Raw genomic sequence first — 26,393 nt, 5'->3', positions numbered from 1 at the left:
AACTTTTTTGCAATCAGCATATATTTACTTAACATCTAGCAACATTGGGAACACAAGGCAGATACTTTCTCACAAAATGTTTTAACAAATATCATTTTTTTGGAGAGATTGGTTGAAGACCTTTTCTTTCAAGCCGATATTTCACCCTCGCTTCAGCGTTAACTTTGCTCTACATCCAAAGGACTGTTAGACTGGTAAAGCCAGACTGGAATATGAGACAGACAATCTGCCTGATAATGAGATTTCTTTGGTAGTCATAAACATCTTAGAGTCCTTTAAGCAATTTAACTATCAGCATAACCATGACTACCTCCATAGGCTGAATCATATAAATGGATAATATGATGCAATATAGATATAATGCAGCTGAATAGTGATCCTTTTGTTTTCTTATATTTGCATTTCTTGAAAATCCTACTTTCAGCTCGCTACATTACAGCATAGAGAGATATTTTATTTTATGCTTTCTGCTGCTCAGTCATTCAGCATAAACGCGTCCAAGAGACTGGATTATCTGTGAGAAAGAATTTGAGATCAACTTCCAGAAATGCAGTTTGACTTTTGACATGTTTTTAAAAACTTACATGTCTCTGTCCCTGTTTAATTCAAGTCAGTTAATTAAACCACTAAAGAGTATAGTGGCTCCCAAGTTTAATTAAATTCTACTTCTACTATGGGTGTGGACATATGAGTGTCTGCATTTAATGCATTTATTCTCAAGCTATATTATATTCTATTTTTTTTAAAAAATAGAGCATTAAAAGAGAGAGAGAAAATTCCTAGTCTTTCTCTTTCTTTTCCTTTTTTTCTTGGGTGTTCAATCATAGCATTTTTACCAACCTCTGTTGTGGAGGAGCAGGTATGTACATTTAAATCTATAGCTCCCGCGTGTGCATAGATTGCTGTCCCCTACAAGGTTATGTATGGATGCCACCCCTGTAGCTCCGTGACTGTCTTCCCACCTCTCCTTCCCAGCCACGCGGACGGAGAGTGGCGTGTCCTCTGTTACGTGGGCTGGGGGCTGGACCCCATCCTGCAAAAGCATCTCGGGAAAATCAAAGAAAAAGCCTAGAATCCTCTTCACTGTGCGAATCAGGATCATTAACATGATCAGACAGAAAACTTGTAGGAGAGCAAGGTTAGATGAAGGGAGCAGTGGGAAGGGGGAAGTGTGTTAGCTTTTGAGCTAGAAATGCTCCAGCGACTCACTTTTTTTTTCCTTCTACATATAACAAGGGCAGCAAGCCCAATGCACAGTGCAACAAGAGGAACACATTTTATTGAATTTCTGCACGCAGAGGTATCTGTCAATCCAAGTTTAAATCACTTAGTGTTCACCACAGGCTGTGGGAGTCCCAAGTGACATCAAAATGTAGGTTTTCTGCACTGTGGATTAGAGTCTGTGTAGGGTTTCCATGGTCCAGAAGTGTCATGAAGTAAAGCTTCATATAACCTACCCCAGCGGTCCAGGGTTTTTTCAGTATGTCCCGCAGTCAGAGGGAGTTGAACAAAGGCTCATTTCAGTGTTCGGCTGAAATGAGAGCTGTACGGCAGTTTCCTGGTGGCCCTGCCTGAGCCATACGTAGCTTTTCGAGCCGCTCGTTCCCCTCTCCGTAGCTGCAGAGAAGGGACCGGGAAAGGTTGTAGCTGCAGTTCTCCTTCCCCCGTAGGGTTCTTCACTTCCCGTGTTAAGGTTTGCGCTTGGCATTGTCTGAAAATAGTTAATTGCTGCAAATAATAGTTGCAGTCACGAGGGATGTGTGAGTACGCTTTGAAGGGAGTGAATCAATGGTGTGGTTTTGTATTTTTGTTTTGCTGTGCGAATCTCTCCCCCTGTCCCATATCTCTATAGAGTGCCTATAAGTAGGAACACTAAATTTGCCTCCTTCCCTGTTATGCAGCTAAAACAAATGTGAGAAGCAAATGTGTCTATAGAAGTGCTTATTGGTGAAGAGCTAGAGGGATGCCGCGAAGGATGCCCTTCTTGCGGTAATGCCATAGCTCCCAGCCCAAAGCCAGCAAGAAGATCGTGAACAAAAGGCCCTGGGAATTGGGCTTGTTCCATGACACTTCTCCGTCTCTCATCTTCTGTTTTTTGTTGGCGTAGGTATAACAGAAAAGGGAGGAGTCTGAGAGGCATGTTTTAAAAGGTGATCCCGATGATCTGTAAAGCTTGAGGAAGCTCTGGAGGAATGCAGGAGCACTTGGCACGTAACGTGTCCCACAGTGCAGCTTAGCACACGGAAAGAAAACATGATTCATAGGAATTTTAGGGACTACTGGTCCTGAGTAGGACATAAGGCATATTTATATATTATAAAATTGTAATGGTATTAATTAGATATAGTCTCCTCTTTTTGTTTAATAACATAGGGTCTTGTTGAATACAGCCTTGGTGCGGCACTATGGTGACGTGCAAGAGAAGTTCACCCCTCCCTTTGCAGCTTTATAAGGTGACAAGAGAAATCCTTAATAAGGCACAACGAAAATATTAGAAAAAACGTTTCACCCTCCCCACCCTTTACACCCTATGTTGGCAGCCTAACAGTATTTTGAATTTAACACCCATTTACCTGGGGTGAGCCTGTATTTTCAGATGGTGAGTGCTTAACAGCAGGACTGTGCTATGTTCGTTGGATAGCTACCATGTGAGAGGATCTAGCTTTTTAAGTGATTTTCCCAAGGTGGTATGGTAAGAAAGGGAGAATCCTGGAATCCTGATTCCACTGTCACCAACCAGAAGGAGAAACCCATTGAAAATAGGAGGGTTAATGCCAACTGTCATTCCTCGTGGGTATTTATTGTTGACACTGGCTTCATAATTCTGCATAGTCAGGTAATGCTAATTCCAGGCTGCAGTCCTTGCAAAAATGATGTGCAAAGAGAGAGGCATTTCAGGAAATATTTCAATAAGTAAAAGACCTGGCGCAGTGGAGACTGGCAGCTCTACCTAGAGAACTTTTTTTTTTTTCAGCTTTGTCTTTCATTTTTTCTCCAGCCTCTCTGTTTATTTCAGCAGTGCCTGATACAGGGATGGTGCGTTAGCACGCCTTAATATTGAGCAATTTATGCTTGTTGTTAGTTATACATCATTTAGGGCTGTGATCATAAATTGTTCAATCACAAGGTTTAGTCAAAGCTAGCATTCTTTACTGATGTCTTTTCCCAAGGGTGTTGAAAATTCGATTGTTCAAAGTGCAAATATGGTTTAGCAATCCCTTCCAAGAACCATTTATCAGAAATCCTAAGGAGGTAATATATAAAAGTGGGCTAGGAAACCTGCACATTAAATGGGATTTACCAGCCAAAGCCTTTGGAACTGCTTTCCTGTGAATGACTGGAATGGAGCAGAACAAAGTCAATTACTGACTGTAATTAAGGAGTGGATGCATTTAAACTGTAGAGAGCAGTAGCAGTCTTCTTGAAACTGTCTAGTTACTCTGAAGATTAGTCTGAAGAAAGAAAGAGAAGGACTTGAACTATATCTTACAGAAAGTATATTTTAAATGAATTCTCTTCCCTCAATGCTATGATCTGTTTTTACAGATTTGCTCATAAAACGCTGATAATGTATGATTATCAAAATAACACATTCAGGCAAAGAAACTTCCAACATGCATTTTTGCTTTGGTCTTGTTAGCAATGGAGTATCTCTTTTGCATATCATACAGTACAAATGTTTATGCAGGGCTGAATACTTGTATTTTAATAAAACCTGAATTTACTGAGCGGAAGACTGAACTATATTGTGTCCTTCTTAAGCCTTCAAAATACAGTAAATTTAATTATATATATTGCCCTTACTTTGAAAATATTATTCCTTTTTACAATTTTAATAATGATTTGTTTATGCTGGAAGAGAGGCATTAGATTGAATTGTTCCCTGTGTTTAGTCTAATGCATATCTGCCTGTGTATATTAATATAAATTGTGATATAATATAATGCACTTAGAACCCAAAAAACTTTCCATGTGATCTGGGCAAAGAACTGGAGGCCAGATCTGTTAACTAGTCACCTTAAGTTGAATTTTGCTCTTTTTCGTTTTTGATAAAGATGATGGCAAACGAGGGAGGTAGCAGCGGTTAGCGGAAGGACTCATGGCCCATTCCACGAATTAACGTTTTCCGAGTAATTCCCCGTGCTCCCGCGAACGCCAGCGGGGCGGCAAGCCCATGGCGGTGGGGTGCGATTGCTGCGGTGCTGGGACGGGATGTCCCCCCCCGGAGCCATACCGGCAGGATTTTCCTTACTGCTGACGGCTTTGGAATCGTTCCTTACAGGCATTTCCTCCGTAACGGGAGGGTGGTGGAACAATTAATAAAGCATTGAGCTGTTTTGTCTGTTTTTTTTTTTTTTCTGGTAGTATTTCAGTTTACGGGACGATGTGGGGAATATGTGGGCAGCACATACCTGTGGTTGCTTTTATGCTTTAGGACAAGCTCTTGACATGGGTAGGTGTAGCGCAACAGCAGCACCTGAGCTGCCTTGCTTTAAATAAATAACTGTGCCAGGTCTTCACGGCTTTGCTCTGCTTTTGCTCACTCCTTGTTCGAACAGAAACCGTTGCCGCCTTCTGAGAAAGACCTGGGAAGGATGCTGAGGTCCTCCTTGGAGAGGCAGCCTGATGGACAGACTTGCTGCAGCCCCCGCCAGAAGCAAAGCTTTTGCTTCAGAGCCCGGCCGGTTCGGCGCGTGGGCAGAACGAGCCCCTGCCTCTCGCAAAACGCCGTGGCCACGTAACCCTCCGCTTGCTCGTCTGCAAATCCCCATCGCCGCTACGCGCTGGCTTGTGCTCTGCCGCCGGATCTGCCAGGGCTTCGCTTGAATAGTCTTGGGGCAAAGCACTGCCCGCCGCTGCGCCTCGGCTTGGCCGTCTGCAAAATGGTAATTTTGACCTGCTTTATGAAACGCTTGGAGATTTGCCGTGGTGAAAAGTTGCTTGGAAAAAAGTGATGTATCATTCTTCTCACAGCAGTTTGCAGGAGTCGAGGCCAACAGGATATGCATGCACGTCTCCACCAAATATTGTTAGGCAGCGAAACAGCATTGTCAGGGGAATGAATATTCTTTTGATAAATATTTCCAGGGAGTAGGTCAAAAATGTAAATCGACTTCAATTCAGACAAACTGGGGATTTTTTCATGATAAATGGGCTCTTAATTACTTTGCTACAGCCATCTTTGATGGTAATTTTTAGTACGAACAGCGATTATATTATTAATTTTACCAAAGCGATTGGAAGTGGACTCTGGAATCACAGGTATATAACATACTTATAAGTTCAGGGATAACAGAATCAAATATATAACTAATAATAACATCAGAATAAAAAGGGGAACCTGAAATAGCAGAAAGTTTGCAAATAATTCTCACATCTCATTCATCTCTTTTCTGAGGGCTGTGATTTACACCCGAACTGCCTATCGTAGCTCCTGAGTCTCCCGGCTTTTCCGAACTTTTGTCACAATATCATTATTTTTGCGTTATTCGTATTCAGTAGTCACTTTGCTAAGACGATACCTGATTTGTTGTGACATCCCCTACCCAGTTTCCCGACAGGGGTTCAAGACTGAGTGGTAACTCCAGCGCTCCGGGAGATCGTTCTTGGTGCGAAGGAGGGCGTTTTGGTGCCGACCAGACCAGACCCAGCGAAATCCTCCCTGCCGTGTGCCTTGCTCACCTGTCTTTCCCCCCGCAGATCACCACGCTCTCGGGAAACGAGTTCCTTCTGCAGTCGGATATCGACTTCCTCATATTGGATTGGTTCCACGCTATCAAAAATGCAATTGACAGATTGGTATGTATTTGTTTTGGCTGTTACCTTTATTAATTAAGATGTAGCAATTTAAACTTCATTTGCTCAGGCATCTCTACAGGTTTTAGACAGTCAGAAGCTAGCAGCTAGCTAGACGTTCCTTTATCTGAAGGATATATAAATATGCATGCAAATCTAAAAATGTCAGATAAACAAGGTTGTTCAACTAAAATGCCATTTGATTCGTGTCTTAAAACAGAATGCTGCATTTATTTCCCTGAAATAATAAGGACATCGGCTTACTGAGGGTTGTAAAAGCACACAAGCACTTAATAACTAATGAATTTTTGCATTTTCTGTTTATGCAGCCTACAGTATATAATCTTCAATAGAACTATTAATAATTTTTGAGCCTTTTATGAATTTTTGTATTACTTATTCACAAGAATAACACTAGCAAATAATATTCCTTTGTAACTGATTGCTGTTATTCTCCCAGGAAGGCTGGGGGTTTTCTACTAGAAGTAAGCAGGGCTGCCTTTTATTAAAACAGTTTTTAATTACCAAACCAGATTCAGCTGTAGCTTTTTCTTTCTTTTTTGCCACTCTGAGTACAAATTCCAAATGTCTTCCTTCTATCTCCGCCTGATCCAAGAACATATTTTTATAGGGCACTGACTTTCCTTGTTCGCTGCAGAATCTGGTGAGAGAAAAATATCCCCATTTCTTGCATTTTTCAGAGGTTTTGCTACATTGTAGTTGACAGAGCTGGCAGAGTGAGTCTCTGCGGCATCTTGGAAAGGGTTAATTTGAACGGGGCTACTGCTTCCTTAAAGAGCTGCAAACAGTATATTACCCTTAGGCTATAATCAGCCAGGGAAAGTTTGATCTGATGATGTATGTCTTCATATTGTGCATTTCATTGGATGCGTGTGGATATTGATATCCTACTGAAGATCTTGGGGTGGAGTTTTCCGTGGAGACTCAGAGCACTTTTTTGCATGCTGTTCAGCTAAACATCTAATAGACTTGGTTATTTTTTAGTGCAACTCTGCGAGAGGTAAAAGCCTGGCTTGGGCAGCTGTGAGGAGTGTAGCGAGCCAAAACGGGCACGGCTCGTGGTCCAGAACCAGGCTTTTGCATTTTAAAACATAATTACAGGAGCACTAACTCCCAGGGCAGGTTGCCCCAGATGCAGGGTTGTTTTTGCACAGGACCAAATATCATCAGATAGCATTCAGTGAGGCTTACAGGGATGTCAGCTCCTGCAGGTCTAAAGCTCCGAGTAGGTGTGCGGGGAGGCCTTGCAGCTTGGCAGGCCATTGGGAGGGCTACGTCTTACCCGATCTAGTTCCTCGGGAAGATAGGTGTGATCAGACAAAAAAAACTCCTTTTTTCTTTTCTATTTTTTTTTCTTTTGTGAAAAATTGAGATCATTAATGGCCCCCAATTGTTGCTTTATAGGTCAGTGAATTTGAGCAATAGGGAAGTCCTGCTTTCTTTCCCAAATTTACATCAACCCCAAATCTGCAACGCTATTTGAAACACTTGTGACTGAAAGAATATTTGCTGTAAATATCTAAAACAAGAAGACAACTTAAACAACCTTCCTCTTTGCAATAATTAGGAAATAGCCCATGCAATGTGGAAATCATTTTGATCTGTGAGGCCTAAAGAAGTAGGAGAAATAGGCCTTTGGTTTTCCTAACTTAGGTGGAAAGTTATCTGAGAAATTAAGATCAGTCTGTAAGCGGCATAAAAGATCTGCCATAGGAGGAACAAATTTTGCATTACACTTTCTTTAAATTATATACTCACTGCACCACTTGCTGTATGCATTTCTGAATCAGTTTCCGATTCTGTATTGGCATTCTGTAATTTCTTATTTCATTCTTACATACAATAATTTTATTACAAACATATGCATATATATATGTTCTTTTTTCCAGCCCAAAGAACAGAGTTGTACATCGAGGAATTTGGAATTCAAACTCAAAAGATCCTCCAGCATCGAATTACTGAATAGCTTAGATACCGAATCCAAAGAACCAAAGGCTGAACACAGAAAATCTTTAAGTAAGGTTTTTTCTTTTTACTGATTTTTCCTTGTTTTTTTTAAAATAAATTTGCCATTATATGGGTAAGATTTTTACTACATACAGAATGTAAGGAAGATCACTGAGAATTTTAAAGCTGACTGTTTTCTGTGCTGATATACATAACTTGCATTTAAGTAAAGACAGTTACTAGCTCCATACTTTTAACGGGTGACATTCTCTCCTAAGCAAAATAAATTTGTTTAGGAGCAAAGACTTATTCAAGCCATTTATTTTTAAAAATAAGCAACACGAGTCCTATGCTAATGTTCTATTGCAGTGGCTTTGTTTCCATTTTAGTAAAATGCCTGAAATTGCTTGAGTAATTCCTTCTGTTATATATTTGTACAGTGAATTACTTAATGATCTGGCATATCCTCTGGAATGAACAACGTATAAAGTTATGGAAGGGGGATCAAAGTTGATTTTTGTTAGTAAGATTACAAAAGAAAGTGATCTAAAACTAAATAGTGTTGTGTTCTAGTCCACCGAGACTTGGCTTCCCCAGTTCGTGCTGAGATGTCCATGATATTGTGGGCACAAGACGAAGGCGCTAGTGGTGACCCTGAATCACTCGCTCAGCAATTTTTAATTTTCACACTCTTTCTTGTACCTTTGTTTTTCTTCTTTGTTCAGTAGGAGATTCACATACTGCTTCTAACGTAACGGCCCTGACAGCGTTAGACCCTACCTATAGACAGTGGAGTGCTGTGTAGGAATTTGCCTGCATACATTTTACTGTGGGATTGAAGCCTTAGATGTTAAAGAAATATTTGCATTCAAAAGACCCAACATAGCTATTTTTGATGATAATTATCCACATAATCACAAATGTATGCACACATGTGTGCGCATGCGCACACACACAAATACAGAGATTCATTAAATAGACAATTTTTGCAGACCAGAGCTTTTTGTTGTTTTCATTTCCCTCTTATCTTGGAGGGTTTGTTTTCAAGGGTTTTTTTTCTACAATAAAATAAAAAGTAGCCTGGATGTGGCTTGTGAAAAATAGTCCCAATATCTTTATCCTGTGTGTTGCACTGTGTTTCTCAGAGCAAGAAAAATAAGAGTGAGGGAGTGGTAAGTTTGAGGGCCTGATTCTGTTCCTATTGCAGTTACTAGTAAAATGCCCATTAGCTGTCTCCTCACTTGGGGAATTTTTATTTATTTATTTATTTTGACTTCTCAAATATCTGTAATTGATAATTTATCAGACAAAACAGAAAGGAGTGAACGTGAGCAGTTTCATAGACTTAGTCTACATTTTTTTTCAGACCTTGGAGGATTGTGAATAACCTCTGTTTTGTTAAAGGCTATTTAAACTATTAAAAAATGTGAAAATATCTGCTGTGAAATCTCACTGAATCGAAGCTCGTGTTTAAATACTGTAGATTGGATTGCTTCTGAAATATGTATTCAGAACTTTTTTTGGCCCCTTGAGATCAAGTAATTATGTGGAATTAGAAAAATCATATTATTCACTTACTTATTAGTAGTCTAAGCACAAACTGTATTGTCAGTTTTCTGCCTTTGGCTTTCTGTGCCCTTAATGTTCACACAAGTATCGTAGCCAGAATTATCGGCAGCTAGAGCCAAAATTGCTTTAAAAAGGCATGAGAACTGGTAATGACACATTGTTAGCAGTTAACAGGTGGTCGTTTCATTGTCCAGTTTGACTGCAGAGCACAGAGAAGATATGTGCAATATCTGCAAGTGTGTTTGTAAAGTTATTACAAAGTTTAACGATTTTAAAGTTTTCTAGTGCTCTTATATTATTGACTGCTGCCGATGTCAGATCCAAACAAAGGAGATTTTTAAAAGTTGGCTTAAATCTCATTCAGTCTAACACAGAAGAAAGGCAACTGTGTGTTAGCAGGCCATCGTCACCCCCGATAATCTTTAATGAAATATTCAGACAGTTCAGATTCATTTGTGCATTCCTTCTGTATTTTCTAAGGGCTGCAAAAATATTCCAGAATTTTGGACGAGATACTATTGTTTTTTTAGCAGCACGAGTCCATAGAGGACAGGTATATTCTATCTAAAGTGTTCCAGTAATTTACTCTCTAATTTAAAACCGGGGAGACTGCCTCTAGAGACTGAGTTGTAGGAATTTAGTTTTTATGCTTAATCCTAATTGCCTCTGCTTAGATTACAAGAACAAATGGTAATCTTCAGTGATGCTTTTTCAGTCCTAGGCACTGATTTCTTTGGATATTGGGCTCAAACTGCCAGACTCAATTTACAGGATGCGCAGAGTGTCCATCTTCTTGGTCATGCAGCTTTTCAGTGACCTCTCATCTAGTTTGGATTCAACTCAGGATTTACTTGAAGTTTTCTTGAGCTGAGAAATAGCCAGGGATGGCCTTGGGAAACATTATCAGTAATATCTAAAATATCTGTGATCCTCCTTTCAACTATGTGGGAAAAGATTACTCTTTATTTTATGATGCCAACTATTTCAGTGATTTAATTTATGCAGCTAATGCTTAGTCAGAAAGAGCATTTTTTTTTCACTCTAGCAGACTCCTGCGTTAGAGGACGTCCACATTTGGTGCAAGAAACATGGCCCGCAAAACCACTCTTTTTGATGTGAAGATGTGCTGTGCTAGGCAGACAGATTTCATAATTCCAGATAATTTCATTATCATTCAGATTGTAGTCTTTTTCCTAAGGTTGCCCCCAAAAGCTTGACTTAGTACCAGTTGCAGCTGTGCCTGTTGGTAAGTGCCAAGTTAATTTGAGGCTAAATGTGCCTGGGTCAGACTGAACGTGGAGATGCTATCGCTGCTCGTGGTAGACAAGGAAGGTCCCTCTAAATTGCAAGGACTCCCATGAATCATTCACCTCTCCAAAAAACCAAGACTTTATTGTGTATATGGAGTATAGGAACCATGAGGATAGTAATGTCTGCAGCCAATAAAACCAAGTCCGTGCTTTCCGCTGAGCGCAGGGTGGCTACTTCTGCACGTGGTGGCTTTGTGGTGTGCTTTGGTCCTTCCCCCGGGATCTGTGCTCTCAGCGGTGACCTCTTGTGGGAGAGACTGCGCTCGAGGAGCTATCGATTGTCGGAGGGGATCAATTCCCCTTCTCCTCCCTCTTCTCCAAGCGGGAACAAACGGCTTCATAGTAGGAAGAGTGCCCTTTGGCTACCGTATCAATCTGAGGGCTGCTCTTGTCAAAATGCACAGTCGCAAGCTTGGTAATGCAATACAGTCCAAAAGCACTATATTTCCAACCTGTTCTCCATCATTCCCTTATGGCGTCACATTTACTCAGTTCATCACATTCTTATTAATATTTTAGGATTCCTTGAAAGTGATGGAATTCTATTTTTATTACAAAAGCAACAAGAATAAATACTAATTGTTGTCAGTTATTTCCTTATGTAGTGGGAACAGTAATCTGTTCCTCAGCCTTAGGTTGCCAAAGCAAAATAATTAAATATTTTAGACATTTAAAAAATCTGTGATATTAGATAAATGCAATTTGATCTCCTTGTTTTGCCATATAAAAGCTGGAACTGGCTGAATTGATAAGATTGAATTGCATTATTTTTATTGTCTCTACTGGTGTATTTTTCTCTTATCTGCAAGAACGCTTTACGGGAAATCCAGCGGTTAGTCGTGCAGCCGTGCTGTGGATCCTGTACGGTCTGCTCTGTGTTTAAATCCGAGGCTTGGAAGGCACGACCGGAGCGTAAGGATTTAAAAAACATCGGCAAAAAGGAAAGTCCTAATGGTTGCATAGTGTTATGTTATTCGTTATTACTTTAGTATCTTAATAACTGTAGTCGGGGACCAGGGCTTCCTTGTTGCAGACACAATGGGACCCGTAAGGGAGACAGTTTGTGCCCTGGTCTGAATAAGGACAAGTTGCAACAGGTGGAAAAAGCGGACAAAAGAGGGGGTGGAAGGCAAAGTTGACAGTAAACCCGACATGTCATGCATATTAAACAGCAGGCTTGGGATTCCTTTCCACTCTTCATTAGGGTCGGGGCGTTATCCCCGGCGCCCTGGCCGCAGGCCAACTCAAATAATGATATTTTGCTTACCTAAATTCCTCCTGCGGTTTCAACTGGGAGTCATGGGCCTTTTTAGTCCTGAACGGCAACGCAGCGTAGCTCGGCGCTGCTGCAGCGCTCCCGGGCTTCCCGCGGGAACGGCCGCGGTGTAGGTGTTCGTCACCGTGTGTCTCGCAACTTCGTTTTTAATACTGCAAACAAAAAGAGAAAGAACCTGTAGGTCATGCGTTTGATTTGCGTTCAGAAAAAAATTACTGCAAAGTCATCTGTGCTCTGAAATCTGCTTTGGTTGCTTAGATAAGATTCGAGTTAGGCAGTCCAGCCCTTGTATTTAAACAAGGAATATATACACTTTAAAAACTGCCCGGGGTTGCTCGTTTCTTTCTCTTATATTTACTTCAAAAGATCGAATTCTGAAACTTGAAATGTACCATGTAAACGTTGCTAAATGATTACTAAAACACCCCAAATCATCTTTGAATGCAGTTCGTTAGATAATTAAGACCGAACAATGTGGGGAAAAAAAAAATCTCAGTCTCTCAGTAGACATGAGCTAAGAACTGGAGAAGTCAGCGAAGCCTTAACCCTTTCTGGCTTCCTCTTGCATTTACTCCTGACGTGACTAAAGCTTCTCCAGAGGCTTTGCTTGAGAGTTTAAAGTTTGTCCCCGCACGTATCAAAGTTGTGCTGCTGTTCCTGCGCCTGGGCATTGTGTTGCTGGGGCTATTGTTTGCCTGCGGAACGAAGAGGTCGGTTACCAGGGGAGAAACACATATATTTACATGGCTTCAGCCGTATAATAACAGGAGGAAAAAGCCAGAAACTTATTTAAAGCGTCATTTAGCACGCCTAGAAAAAGGCCACCTAATTACAGGCAATGCTCAGAAAGGAGCGCACGTGATTTTCTTTCCTTCTTTTTTAACAAATTAAGAGCATGGTGGGTTGGGAGACCATATCCTGCGATTTAGTGAGACTTTTTACCAACTCCCTGCAACTTCCTGAGGACCAGGCCCATTTATTTCAGTTAGATGTGAAGTTCAAAGCCAAATGGATACTATTTAGTTAATATTATTTGATTACAGTGTTAGTGTTATGTATAGGTCAGTTTTATTGTTTTTAATAAAACCAAGAAATATAACGCAGTCGTGTATATTAGTGCGACATTAGCAATGGCAACAATTAAAACAGAAAGCAAAATTAGAGCTATATGCAAATATGCAGCTTCTTCCTACAGCATTAATTTTGTCACTGTATGTCTTATATGTTTGTGGTATTTATTTTTATAGCATCAGCAGGACTGTGGTCAGCTTCAGATACTGAAAGAAAGCACAAAAAGAAAATACAACATGCTGTTTGTGGAGTGTAGGAGCATTCATATGGACTTTGGAAACTAAACTTATTTTTGATTTAATTTTACTATAATGTTTTACTGTAGATTTTACTATAGGTTTGCTATTTTCTTAAAGCTTAGGGAAATACTGATTTCAACAGCTAAGAAGTAGTGGCACTGGCATTTGGGGAACAAAACATGACAAATTCAGAAACAAATTGTGTCATCTCTCCTGATAATATGAAATTATATTGCACCCAAAATCAGAACTGAGCAAAAAGAAAAAAAAAAAAGATTTTCTTGAATTTGAATATCCTGTTTCCATTTTGTACTTTGTTACTGTATCAGATCAATTGTAATATAATGTTTCTTCAGTTCTTTATTTCGTTTGTACTTTACTTTCCAAAATCCTTCCAGAGTTTACTATTTGGGTTGAAAAAGCATATTTTTAAATTGGGCATAACCAACTTCCATATAAACGTTTGGCAGGGAAATCAGTGCATGTTCTCTTAATTCATTTTTATTGAACCAAGTCCAGATTTTCAGTCAGGAAAAAGTTAGATATTAATCATATCTGAATAGGATCATTAAATTTTCCTTTACCTACCAGAACAGCAGGGTCATTATACAACCCTGAGAAGTTAGCTCACTTATTAATCTTTACAATTACATAAAAGTGATCATTTTTCTAGTACTTAAGAGTAGCTCTTACCCATTACTTGAAGAGTATGTGGGAATATTGCACTATAATATAATGTATGATTATGGATGTGACCTGTGACTCATTGGTCTGCTCGCTGACACACAACTCTCCGTAGAAGTTATCTGTTTGAGCTCGGATAATCTTTAATTGTTTCATACTCCGTGTGCTCATTTGCGGGGCATGCTGGTAAATAGTGAGCTAGTCACCGAGTTATTAATTACCTCATTATTACTTAATTATCACTATTGCATACTTTATTTTTATGGAGAATTATAGCCTAAAAGACGGCATTTTATACTGCCCACTACAGTTAAGTATGAATGACAGAGATAGCTAATGTGAGATTGAGTTAGTTAAAGAAAATCAATCAGAAATCCTCGCTATAGATTGCTCTCTGGCTTCTTCTGCCTTTTCCAGCAAACACTTCTCATCTTTGACTTTGAAACCCAACAGTTTAAACTGGGTTCTTGTTTCAGTGGGCTAATCCCCTTTCATAAATCATGTTCAAGTGCTGAAATAATTTGCACATCATTTAAAGAGTATTTGCTTTGAAACATTCACCTCAAGCCCTTTTGTATATCCTTTCTCTCTAAAGATTTGTAGTATTTGTTTTGTTCTCTGAGGTATAAAAGACCTGGGTAAACTTTATTCCTGTTGTTTCAAGATTAGTGAAATAAAATGCATATTTATTCGACTGGGACTGAAAGGAGCTTTAGTAAAGATGATCATACATATGACCCATGGGAATGTTATAATACAAAATGTCTGTCTTAAAATCTCTTTAGGTTTTTTCAAAACACTACTGAAGGACTTAAGTTAAAAAAAAGGGGGGGCGGGGGTTACAAATCCATATTTCTTCTTTGTTCCCAGGAAGAGAGACACCATATTTTTTCTTAAGAAAATAAACTCCTACATGAATACTCAAGATAAATTTGATATGGGGGCAAGAAGATACTGGGTAGTCATGATTAATCTAACTTTTTTTCCTTCTAACTTTTTTTCCTACTGGGCTACACATGTTGTCAGAGTATTTAAGAAAGTTACATTTTGAAAAAATGTGTAGAGATTTTTTTCCCCACAAATAATTGCTTCAGAAAGAGCAATTGCAAAGCCACCATGGGCAGCATATCAGCGTTTTATGTATTACCGGAGGCAAGCAGTTCTACAAGTGCCATGTTATATATATATATATATATATATGTGTATGTATGTATATATATATATATATATATATATATATATATATATATATAAAGGGAGGTTGGTTTCTATGAAACTAGGAAAAGATTACTCTGACCCCAGTCACTTTTAAGCCCCACTATCAAACATGGCTTGCGCCGCATTGATTCAGTCTCTTTAATTCCTTACAAAATAACGTTTGATGCATATTTTGCAAATTGCTGTGATTTTTATTGTTTACAGCAATAGACAATACACAGAGGCAGTTACATCTGTTTGACCCACCATCACTTGTGCCATCAACACATCTCCATTTTCGTCATTTTTGTCTTCTCTCCCGCCTAGGGAAAGAACACAGCCTCATTCTTAAACTGGTAACAGCTAAATAGATATATGCATTTGCATTGCAATGAGAAATATTTTAAACTACCGTCTTTGGAGAGAGGTCAGAATTAGAACAAATGACAGTGACTTGTTGAGCTTTGCTCTTTGGAAAGGGAAGAGTCAGCAGAGCTCTCTGCCCCTTCTGCGTGCCGTAATTCTGAAACCCCTCGTGCTAATCATCGAAATGACTACCCTGATTGCAAGTTTGTAGCCAGAAAAATGAATCTCAAACTACACTGTATTCTGAGGTTTCACTGCTATTTATAGCTAATCCAGATGCAGTCCTCCTGGTACTTTGGGAGGCATGTGACAGAAATAAGCAGGTTTTTAGGTTATAAAAGTCTAAATTAAACCGAATTAGGGATACTGTAAATCAGACTCCAGATAGGATTACTTACTGGCCAGACTCACCTTTTTCCTGACGGAGAAATCATTTCAGTGTTTATACCTTCCAGGTTGGAGGATGTATTTCATTTAAATTATGGCCTCCAATCCCAAATATTTAAAGAGGAGCTTAACGGATGGAAGCACATTACTGTCTCTTGGACTGGGTGTATTAGCGCTTTAAAAATGAATGTGCTTCCCAGGTCCTCCTGTTCGTTCCACCAGCTGCCTGCTGACGTGCCAGATAAACAGTTTGAGGACAAGCATGTTAAAGAAGTGCGTGCGGTTGGAGCACTTAAAAACTTCCCCCCGGTGTGAAATATTTTTGCTAAACCTACTTTCTTTAAAAGGTGGACTCCGTAAGAACCGGTATAGCTTTTTAATCTACCAGAGTGACTTCTGTAGCTGTTTGAGGTCATGGTATGATAGAGGAGCCCCTTCCCTGTGGCAGTGGATGGGATATACCATTACGGGAGGGATAAGAGAGCTTCTTCCTTGAGAACAGGTTCTTCTGTGGTTGCGCCAGGGAAGTCGGTGAGATGTTTCATGGCTGCATGGTTTGCACCAGGGACCTTCACCGTGCCGTACGTGTGTGTGCAGCAGAGCTTGCTCTTCCCATCCATAGCCACGGCAATTGTAGCCCCAAAAGCCAAAGGGCTGATCCCACTGAAGGGTTAAACACTGAACTCTTTCTCAATGAAGGAAAAGGTTCCAACTAGCTGGCTTTAAATCCTGACTGTTAAGAGGAGGCTGTGACATATGAGCGGTTCCCCTCACCAGGAAGGATATTTGGCTCCGTTTAATTAATTCCGTTGGCCATTGTCTAAAGTGTGCCCAGGATTCACCCAGGAGGGATCCACTTGCGTTACTGCTATTGAAAAGTGTAACGGAGCATTATCTTCCTCAGACAGACTTTTTGTAGCTTTGAGTCAATTCCCCGGTTATTGAAAACAACTACCTCATTTGATTTCTTTCATAATTAATGAAATTCGGTAATAATGCTTTTGCCCCTCTGCTCCTGCTGGAAGAATGTTGCAGAACTTTGCTGTTCTCACACCGAAAACATTCTTCTAATTTTCAGCCTAAATTGACTTGTGGTCAATGTAGATGTAACAAATGTGTTCTTGTGTCAGCGTTTGGTTTGCCCTTTGTTTTCAGCAGTTCTTTTCCGTCGCAGGTTTGCCTCCCCAAACCGAGCTGCCGACAGCAGTCCCAGTCCTTTTCCTATGCTGTGCTGCTGGGTTAAGCTAGCCAAGATTTGCGGTCTTCTCGCCAAAGATCAGCTGCTGCTCTGTTTCCTGATCATCTTAATAGCCCTTTTTCAAATCTGCCCCAGTTTTGATTCATATTTCTTGCCCGTGGGCAGGCTCTTCCCAGAGCCGTGTAAAATGGATTTCACGCTTTTGCATGGGAATGGCTCTCCTGAGACACCCTAGGTACTGCATTTGCCTGTTTAGTGGCTGCTTCACTGTGATTTAGAAGTAAAAATTAAGCAACTAGAACACCTAGATCCTTCTGTCCTTTAACCTTTTGCAACCAATGCACTGGCAACGAAAACTGAAGGGTAGATGTGTTTCTATGAGCAATGACAGTTTGTGGAATTAATTTTTAGAGGTGTTCAATTTATGTGGAAAAGTAACACTCATACAGAACTTAGCAGCTCTTCTCAGACAACACATTTAAAATAGATGAGAATTAAAAGAGTTTAAAATTCTCAAGTGCAGACAAACTATGCACTTGGAAAATTCTTGGAGAGGAAAAAGGCTTATTAGATATGATGGACTTTTTGACACCTTGTCCAGAATATAGAAATAGTTCAAAAAGCATACGGGTATGAAGCCGTGCTACAGAAAGTATGTTTGTGTGTGTGTGTGTGTGTGTGTGTGTGTGTGTGTGTGTGAAGGTTTGTAGATCATATATTGATTGTATTTTTATAATCATCTCTGCTGCAGAAGCTTATAGTTGAGTCCAGGAACTCAAAGTCTAAGGAGAAGGTAGCCAGATGTCAGCAGGTTAGAAAGGAGAGGAGCCAAGCACAGCTTTGATCATTTGTCATTTGATAGGCTTTGGAATAGACAAATCTGAATAAATCAGAGCAAGCTAAGCTTTAACTTTGTGTGCTATACCTATAACAAAAGACAGCATTGAAGGTGCAGTGACAAACGGCTTGTGTCCACATTGCTAAATGCTAGCTCCTTCCAGGGTAGACTGGCTGTGCCCTGATCTCATAAAGCTTTTCCTTAGGTCTTCTCTGGTCACCCTGTGATGCCTGGTGACCCTAACGTGTGTGTGTGTGTGTTTTCACTTCAAGGTTTCTGACATAAGTTGATGGTCGTATGTGTCCCACCAGCCTGGTGTTTTGAGAACATTGTGCTGAAAATGTCTGATGTAAGATCATGATGTGGGCATGTAAGATCGTGCTTGGAGGTAAAACACCTTCTCGGATAAGAGGCTGAAGGTCAGACTGTAGTGTAGGGAGAGAAACCTGTCTTGCCCACAGTACCTTTTGGGAGTAAATTCGCTCTCTGGAGTAAATCAGCTCCTGAACTGTACCTGGGCTTTGCCTTGGGAAGAGCTAGCTGGAAAAGCCAGAAAGTCAGCTAAAAAATTTAGTGCAGATAATGATCTCAAGATTACTCTTTGGCCCTCTTCTCTGTGGGCTGTAGACATAAATCAAAGTCTTTGTCTCATTGAAATGCCTTCCAAGAACTTCAGGAGCTTTGTTCCTTCAAAAATAGACTTTGTGTATAATCTTATGTGAAAATATATGTGTAAATATATCTTTCTTGTCTATCTGATATTGAAGATGATAATTACAAGGTGCTGTAAAGCTCCTATGTTCTTTTCTTCATATGAAGGTATTTCAGTTGACATCTAGCTAAGTGAAAATCAATGCATAGGACAAAAAATTAACAGAGATATAATGAAAATATTGTAATATCGAAATATTTATATGGTGATATCTGAAGTTCATTGATTTTGATGGATCCAGGGCAGTACTGACATTAAGGCACAATTATAAGTAGTGCAGTACTTGATTTATTGTTGAGACTTTACTCACCATAGAGGTTATATGTTAGACATGTCTGTACTGAAAATTAGATAGCCTCTGCTAAAAAAAAAAAAAAAAAAAAAAAAAAAAAAAGCTTTTGATAGATATCAGATTTTAGGTATCTAATAGTTCAGATTTGGGGTTCAGTGATTAGAAAAGTAAGTAACATTGCCAAAGTGGCTTGAGGGGAGGAAGACAGAAGAAAAGGTGAGGAACAGGTTTAAGCAGAGAGGAGTCAAGATGGGTACACAGGGAAAGGCAAAGAAAATGAAAGGGTCCAGAAGCACAATTGGTTTGCTGCGTCATTTGTCTGAATTTTACTTTCCTCTGGGGTATTATAGCAGATATTGTGTGCTGCATGAGAAACAATGCCAGGCAAGACATGGCAATGGGCTCTTCTGATTTGGAATGCTTTTTTTTCCAAATCATTTGGGACTGGTGAATGCAGGGATGGAGAAGAATCCGTTAGGGTCATATTTTCTGTTATTAATGACCCACAAGTGAAAATGTTCTTTGAAAATACATATTTTATTTTGTGGCTGTTAGTCCAGAAAACTAATTTAGAGAGCAGAATCCACCTTTTTCAAACAATTGCCTACTTGGAATTCATCTGTAGCTCTCCCTGCTCGTGTTACAGGTCATTCATAATAATAAAGCTTTCTTATTCTGGGACAGAATATTCATAATGTCTTTAAAATACTCTGCCAGATAAAGGTCCCCAGAATCTGGACAGAAAGACTTCAAAAGACAGAGTCCTCTGATCTCCGGTTTCCTTATTCATTTTAACCTTGGAAGGTTTCAGCTATCAAGCACAGATTAAGTTTTATTGGTTGATAGTCTAATTGCATTTGTATTATCTTTCCCCTTAATATTATTTTCTTTTCTTCGTATTGGATTTCATCCAAATATTACTACTTCCATGAAGCAGCTTGCTGAAAATGTTTTGCTTTTGCTTTGATGCTTAACTGCTTAACACGTGCGTGTTGCTATAAGGTGCTGTTTCCTGATAATACCGTTTTCTTTCTGCGAGGAAAAGTTTCCACAGTCTTCCATACTTTGCTTATATTTGATACAGCTTTTCCCTTGAGGCTTTTCAGGGACAAGATAAGGTTTGGTTAAACATCTGAACTTTTGAATGTTTATCTGAACTAGATTCGACCTCTGAATTTGTCCATCACTAGTTATTGTGCTTTTCTTTTTAGAGACTAAATTACGCTATTAAATATGTTCTGAAGTAGGTTAAGTCCCTGTACGGTTTGTCAGCTGGAACATTAATTTTAAAGCTGAAACAGCCTTCCATTGTGTCTTTTCAACGTTTTGTCTCGATTTTAACCGTGGCTGGTCAAACAGAGGGTTAGTGCACCCATGCGAATTCCTCATCGACGTGTCCAGAAGTGTTGACTGGGCTGATTTTATTTCAGGAAAAGGTTGCGATATGCAATACGCGTAAAAAGCCTGCGTGGGGGCTCGTTCCAGCGCGGCTGTTTGGGGGGCTGGCAGAAGCACTAAGCGTCCCCGTGCCCCGTGTCCTAGCAGGGCAGCTCTGACTTTACCTCGCAAGCCCAAACAAGAGGCTGTTGAAAACTGTTGAAAACTGTTGAAAACTGTCTGAAAAGATTGAAAAGCATTTGTGTTTTAGCAAATGACCAAAGTCATTTAACTAGAAACATAAAATGAAGTTAATGGCAGTGAAGGTCATTCACAGTTTTACCTTTATGTGAACACAAATACAGGAGATTCCGAGCAGAACTTTCACTTAAGGTAAGAAGTGAAGAGGATTCTTTAATTCATTGAATTATTCTCTTTAAAAAGAAGCTCGTGGGTAATCCTTTGCTCAGTTACTCTCTCGAATGATTTACTTGAGGTAAAGATAATTCAATCAGGTAGAGTGGACGCGCAAACAGAGTACAGCAAATGGATTTCAGATCTTTGGCCAGATATTCCTTGCTTGCTTTAGAGATAACGTGTGGCGCTCTCCCTTATGAAATATCACATACTAAACTTGCTGTATGTAAAACAGAAAAAATATACTGGTACTTGTGATTTGAAACAATAAGAACATATGAATGTTGTTACTGCTTCTCATTGGGAATAAAGAATTTTAACATATTGGTTTTCATAACCTATGCACTACCGATTAGTTTTGTCCTTTATTGCGTGAGAAGCATTAGATGATCACAGGTCAAAAAATAAAAGGTTGTGAATATAACAGGCATCTGAGTGCAATGGGAAATATAATTACATTTTAAAACAATTTACTTTTTAAATTTAGAATTATGAAATATGATTGAAAAAAGTCTCAGGAAAGAGGAAATTCTCTGGTACAGTATTCTTCCTGGAGAGATCCCATAAGGTCGGATCTGAATAAAAGATTCAACAAGGTATCCAAGCGCGTGTCTAAATTAAAATATGTGAATCATTTGTATAACTCTTAGCAAGGGTGATATAAATACGGCAATGCCAAGTCTCCCTTGTTCTCTGCAGATAATTAGCTTGTGTTCCAAAGCATAAGGCAGAGTTATATGTAGGTTTTGAAGTTAAAAGTGCACACGTCGCCAGCAGTATTCAACCACTCAGAGGAGTTTTCTTTTGGCATAGCACTCTATCTGGTGCTCCTGCTACAATATGGAACCGGATAACTCATTTGTCCTTTTGTCTGAGCAATGTAATGTAAATGATGAGTACTCACATTATGTGCAAAAGGTTGAAAAGACTTTTTCCAAATTAGCTCAGCCAGGAGGTAAGCTTAAAGACTTGAAAGTTATTCACATGTATTCCACAGTATAGGAAAACAAACAAAAATTCAGATTCAGAAAAACCTGAACTCATTACTTGTTGTAAATTTATGGAAATAATGTTCCATTCCTCGTTCTCTCTTCCTCAACTTTTAATTGCATGCTTGTTTTCTTTCTTTGGAAAGTCTGCTTAAATAATTTTTTTTATTATTTATATCAATTTCAAAAGTCATTTAATCAGATACTACTGTTTTTTCCCTTCTGACACTATCATGTTTTATAGTAAGGGTGGGATGAGACTCTAAGGCTGGCAACACTGGAAATGAGTTGCACTGAGTCAGCCAGGTGGTCAAGGGCAGGGTGTCTAGTCCAGTCCTATGTGTTGGACCATCCAAGTTACTGAGTGTTCACGTATTTTCCTGGGACTTTTAGCAGCTCTGGTTACTTTTCTTTAGAGAAGTGCATCAAATGCAAAAAGCGACTCCACTATGTTCCTGACTTTGTAAATGTTTAGCTGTAGGCATTTCACTCTTTACCTCAAGAGGTACTGGCTCGCTGTTGCTAAAAAAGCTTTCAAAGCACTGAGATTGCACCTTTTCTTTTTTCTTTTTCTTTTGCAAAGAGGCTGTGTCCAGAGTCCTATTCCCTGACACAGGCACGGGGAGACCGGTTTCCCCTTCCCGAGCACTCTGTGCTCTCTCTTCCTGAGCCTGAATAATCTGACTCTGTGTACTGAAGCAAACTCCATCCAAGTCCCACATGTTTTACATTAGTTGAACATAAACTGGTCATACTGTATGAATAAAACAACCTCATTGATTTCTGGCATTGTGGCTTTTATATTCAAGTAAATGTGTATAATAGCATTTCTAATATAGTGACAAGGCCCAAAAAAATTGTGGAAAGAAAGGACTGGGGATGTCCTGGGTGATCTAGTCCAGTTCCTCCAGCCACAAGGTACCATGTTACAAATCCCCTTTCATAAATTTATTAAGCTTCGCCTTGAATTCTTTTAGTTTTATTTGCCACCACAACTTCTCTGAAAGGGCGTTTTAGAACTTCATATTATGGCCAGTTTATGTGCAATTATTCTTGTGCCAACATTGTTCTCCAGTTTAAACAGCTCCTCTCCCTCCCTGCTGTCCTCTTCTGTTCTCCTGCCTCCTTTCACACCCCCACAAGTTCACGGAGAACAATCGCAGCCTTTCTCAGCCATATTTTAGCTCGCCAAGCACATGCCAAGCTCCCGGTGCACTTTCCGAGAGCTGAGCAGGCCTTCTCCTGGTGATGCCCACGGCTGTTGTCCGCACCTTTTCTGGGGTGAATTCCCACGTCAGAAATGGGACTGCCGGGGATGCCCACAGCCATCCGGACCATGCTTCGCCAGCGCCTGGCATGACCGACCTCCTGCTTTCGTGTCTCTCATTTGCTTTATTCGTGGCCACTTTTCATAAGTAGCTCGCAGCGAACTTATGCTCAATTAGTTTACCCAGGGGTCTCCCTTATTTTGTTGTTTCTAATAGCTGAGTTCCCAGTTTGCAACAGAATTTTTTCTCGTTAATCCCCGTTTCACCTTGCATTTGACAGTATTATGTCTAATCCTGTTTCTCCAACTTCCCATCTCGAAGTCACAAAGATTTTGTATGGTATCCCGGCTCTTTTCTGAACTGATGGTACCTCTCAGCCCTGAGTCCTCAACAAGCGGTGTTTTATTTTTCTTGTATACTCCTACAATATTTCCTAAGGAATTCCACTTGTAACTTTTCTTTAATACAGTAGTTCTCCTTTCAGCAAAGCTCATTTTAATACCTTGTTTAGTCACTTCACGCTTATTGTTTTAGTTCTCTGCATCTTGTCTAGTTTAACTAATAATTTCCCATTTGGCATCATATCAAATGCATAACTGAAGTCCAGATAGATTTGGTCTACTGCATTTCCCTTTTCTAAATAAAAACAGTTGTCTTATTAAAGAAAGATATCAGGTTAGTCTGGTATGATCTTCCTTTATAAGCCCAATAAATGTTCAGAAATATTGCTTTCTTTTCCTAAATATTTATGCTACAAACAGCATTAACAAAATCTGTGTGGGGAGTGCCCTTCTGTTTCACAGTGTAAGCACACAATGATATTTAATACACACTATTCATTTATTTCCTTTTATTATTAGTGAGAAGCAAAATTAAAAAAAAAGTTTACATGCACCAGAGCGTGATGCAAAAATATGAATTATACAGTCATTTTATTGAATCTTTACTGCTAATGCACACACAAATTTCACAAAATATAATGACAATACTGAGCACTTTAGTTGTTAGGCTGTCATATTACAGCAAAATTATTTGTACTATATAATCACTGTTTTCTTTTTCCTATTGTTTATTTCTGAGCTTGCTTCATAAACATTTGCAAATGCAGATATACGTGCTGTGGAATTATCTGTGTTTAAGGCCGTAAACTTGAATAACTCCAGGTCTTTTGGTGCCTATTAAAACAAAATCTTACTAGCATCTTCTGGCCATTGATATCCAGTTGTACATCCAATGCTGCAGTTTTCAGATCCGTGCAGCATATTCACAAAACCTGTCATCTTAATGCTTATCATAAACATAGGGATTAGGGGTCAGAATGCCTGATTTCTATATTTTTCCCCAGTGATAATTTGTGTAATGCCTCTGAACAAGCCACTTGTCTGCTTCTCATTTAACTCTTCTGCGAAAAGGACATAGTAATTACTGTGTGTATAACTAGCGAGACCTACCCAGGAACTTCACCAAGGGATGAAATAGGATGACTGACAAAAGTCTTTAGCTCAATGAAGTAGGTAAAGTGAATTCTTCATCCTTAGTGAACAGTCTTTATTAACTCCATCTCAGAACATCACAAAGGAGGAAGGAAGGAGGCTGGGACTTGGTTTGGTCACTCTCAAAACTCTGGTGTTGGCTGAAAAAAAAAAATTATACAAAGGATAACGCATGCTGCTCCTTCCTTAGAAGACTAGCAGCGTCTACTGCAGGCCAAGAAAACCTGAAAAAACTGAATTCCAAGTTCTGATGAAATGCAATAAAACTTAATGACACGAGGCATTCATTATATATTCTCAAAGTAGAGTCCCTCCTGGAATGTAGGCACAGCCATACGCCTCTGCATGTTACAGATATAGTTCTTCAGGAGGATGAGATACTCTGTATAATTAAGCATTCCAGTTCCTTGAAATTAATATTTTTGCACATATGTGACAGTACTGCTAGGAGACTGGCACTTTCATTATCCAAAGTCACAGAGACCTACTCCTACCTTCCAGTTCACCTGCTCAGCTTCACTTCAGTTCTGCACGATGATGCCGAGGACTCTGGACATGAGTCTGTAAAGCACTTCAGAAAATGACTAGTTTAATACACGAGAGATCACAGTTAAGCCCATGGATCTGTTCATATGTGTTTGAAGATAGTTGTATCTGGGATTTAGATCAGTGTTTTCAGTGTTTTCAATAGGGAAGCTTGTTAGTTTTACTCTTCCTTGGGAAGAAATTTGTTAAATGGTAACCAGCTATTAAATCCTAAGGTGTCATCCTTATATTACAAGTCATCTCCAGTTTTAAGAAGTTCATGAAATTTTGAAGTACTCAAGAATATTAAAACAAAATTGCACAGTCCAGACATTGTTGTGTTTTCACCCACCGAACAATACTAATGGAAGCAAAGATACTAATGTAAATCTATTCAAATTTCTTAATGCCCTATCCACTCCTGCTGCTGGTTTTCATTCTGTATGAGCCGTTCCTATTCAAATGAATTACAGACTATAATTTGGGGTATTATAATAAACAGATAGGCTCCATAATAATGTATTTCAGTTAGGAAGAGGCACTTGAAAGAAATTGGTTTTGCTATACACATGATGTGAGACAATCAATAGCGCTTTAGTCTGACAAGCACTGTCAATATCCATTGTCACAGTTCAGAAAGTCATTAATGGATAGTTCTTCAAAAACCAATGCTTTCAACACATGTTAAAAGTGTTCGGATATACTATACCTGGCAGGAATTAGTCATAGGTAAGCCCTCGAGATTTTGTATAAATGTTTTGTAAATTAAGAGTGAAATAAAAGTCCTTGGAAGGAATGTGAGATCATGTTGTATGGAGGTAGAAAACCCTGCCAATAAAATATAGGGCTGTTTAGGACATATTAAACATTGTACTTTCTGAATCATACAGGCCCTGCCTAGAAGATCATGCCCAGGAAATATATTGTCTAGGTACATGATTTGTGTTTGATTTTCTCTGCTGAACTCGCACGCAGTAATCACATAAAGAATTACGATCCTTGCCCTGAAGAGGCCAGAGCCCTGTCTGGTTCCTTAATTGTGCCCACGCCAAGTTCTGGAGAAAGGCTTTGACAGCTTCACCGTGCAACTGTGTTAGTCACTGTTTAAGCCCGATCGCACTATATCTATTCTCATTACCTCATATATACAATTTAGTGCATTAAAATATAGCATGCAGTTCTTCATCTGCAGATCTCAAAACTTCCGTCGATTCTTATGGGGCTTCTGCTCTTGAACTGTGTGATTCAAACATAATCCGTTGCTTTTTTCCCTCTGCCTGTCTTCTTGTCTTGTCAAAGCTCTTGTATAGACTTTTTTTTCATCATTTTGCATAATAATCCTGTAATTTATATATTATTAGAGATATTAAGATTAGAATTTAGGATATGAATTAGTATCCAGAATATTTACTTAGGGCAAA

The 26,393-nt window shown here is 39.4% G+C and overlaps 1 protein-coding gene across 3 annotated transcripts in view; it reads left to right on the top strand.

Moving 5' to 3' along the window:
- The window catches only part of ARHGAP15 (Rho GTPase activating protein 15), a 336,654-nt gene that overhangs the window by 167,675 nt on the left and 142,586 nt on the right, over positions 1–26,393 (top strand). For all 3 annotated transcript variants that reach the window (XM_026123475.2, XM_026123474.2, XM_026123476.2), the window contains exons 8-9: positions 5,701–5,799; positions 7,707–7,833. In XM_026123475.2, the coding sequence (XP_025979260.1) occupies positions 5,701–5,799; positions 7,707–7,833 (226 nt within the window). The remainder of the gene's footprint in view (positions 1–5,700; positions 5,800–7,706; positions 7,834–26,393) is intronic.

This window comes from Dromaius novaehollandiae, chromosome 7 (assembly GCF_036370855.1).
Source record: "Dromaius novaehollandiae isolate bDroNov1 chromosome 7, bDroNov1.hap1, whole genome shotgun sequence".
NCBI lineage: Eukaryota > Metazoa > Chordata > Aves > Casuariiformes > Dromaiidae > Dromaius > Dromaius novaehollandiae.
This window is presented reverse-complemented; position numbering and strand designations above follow the sequence as displayed.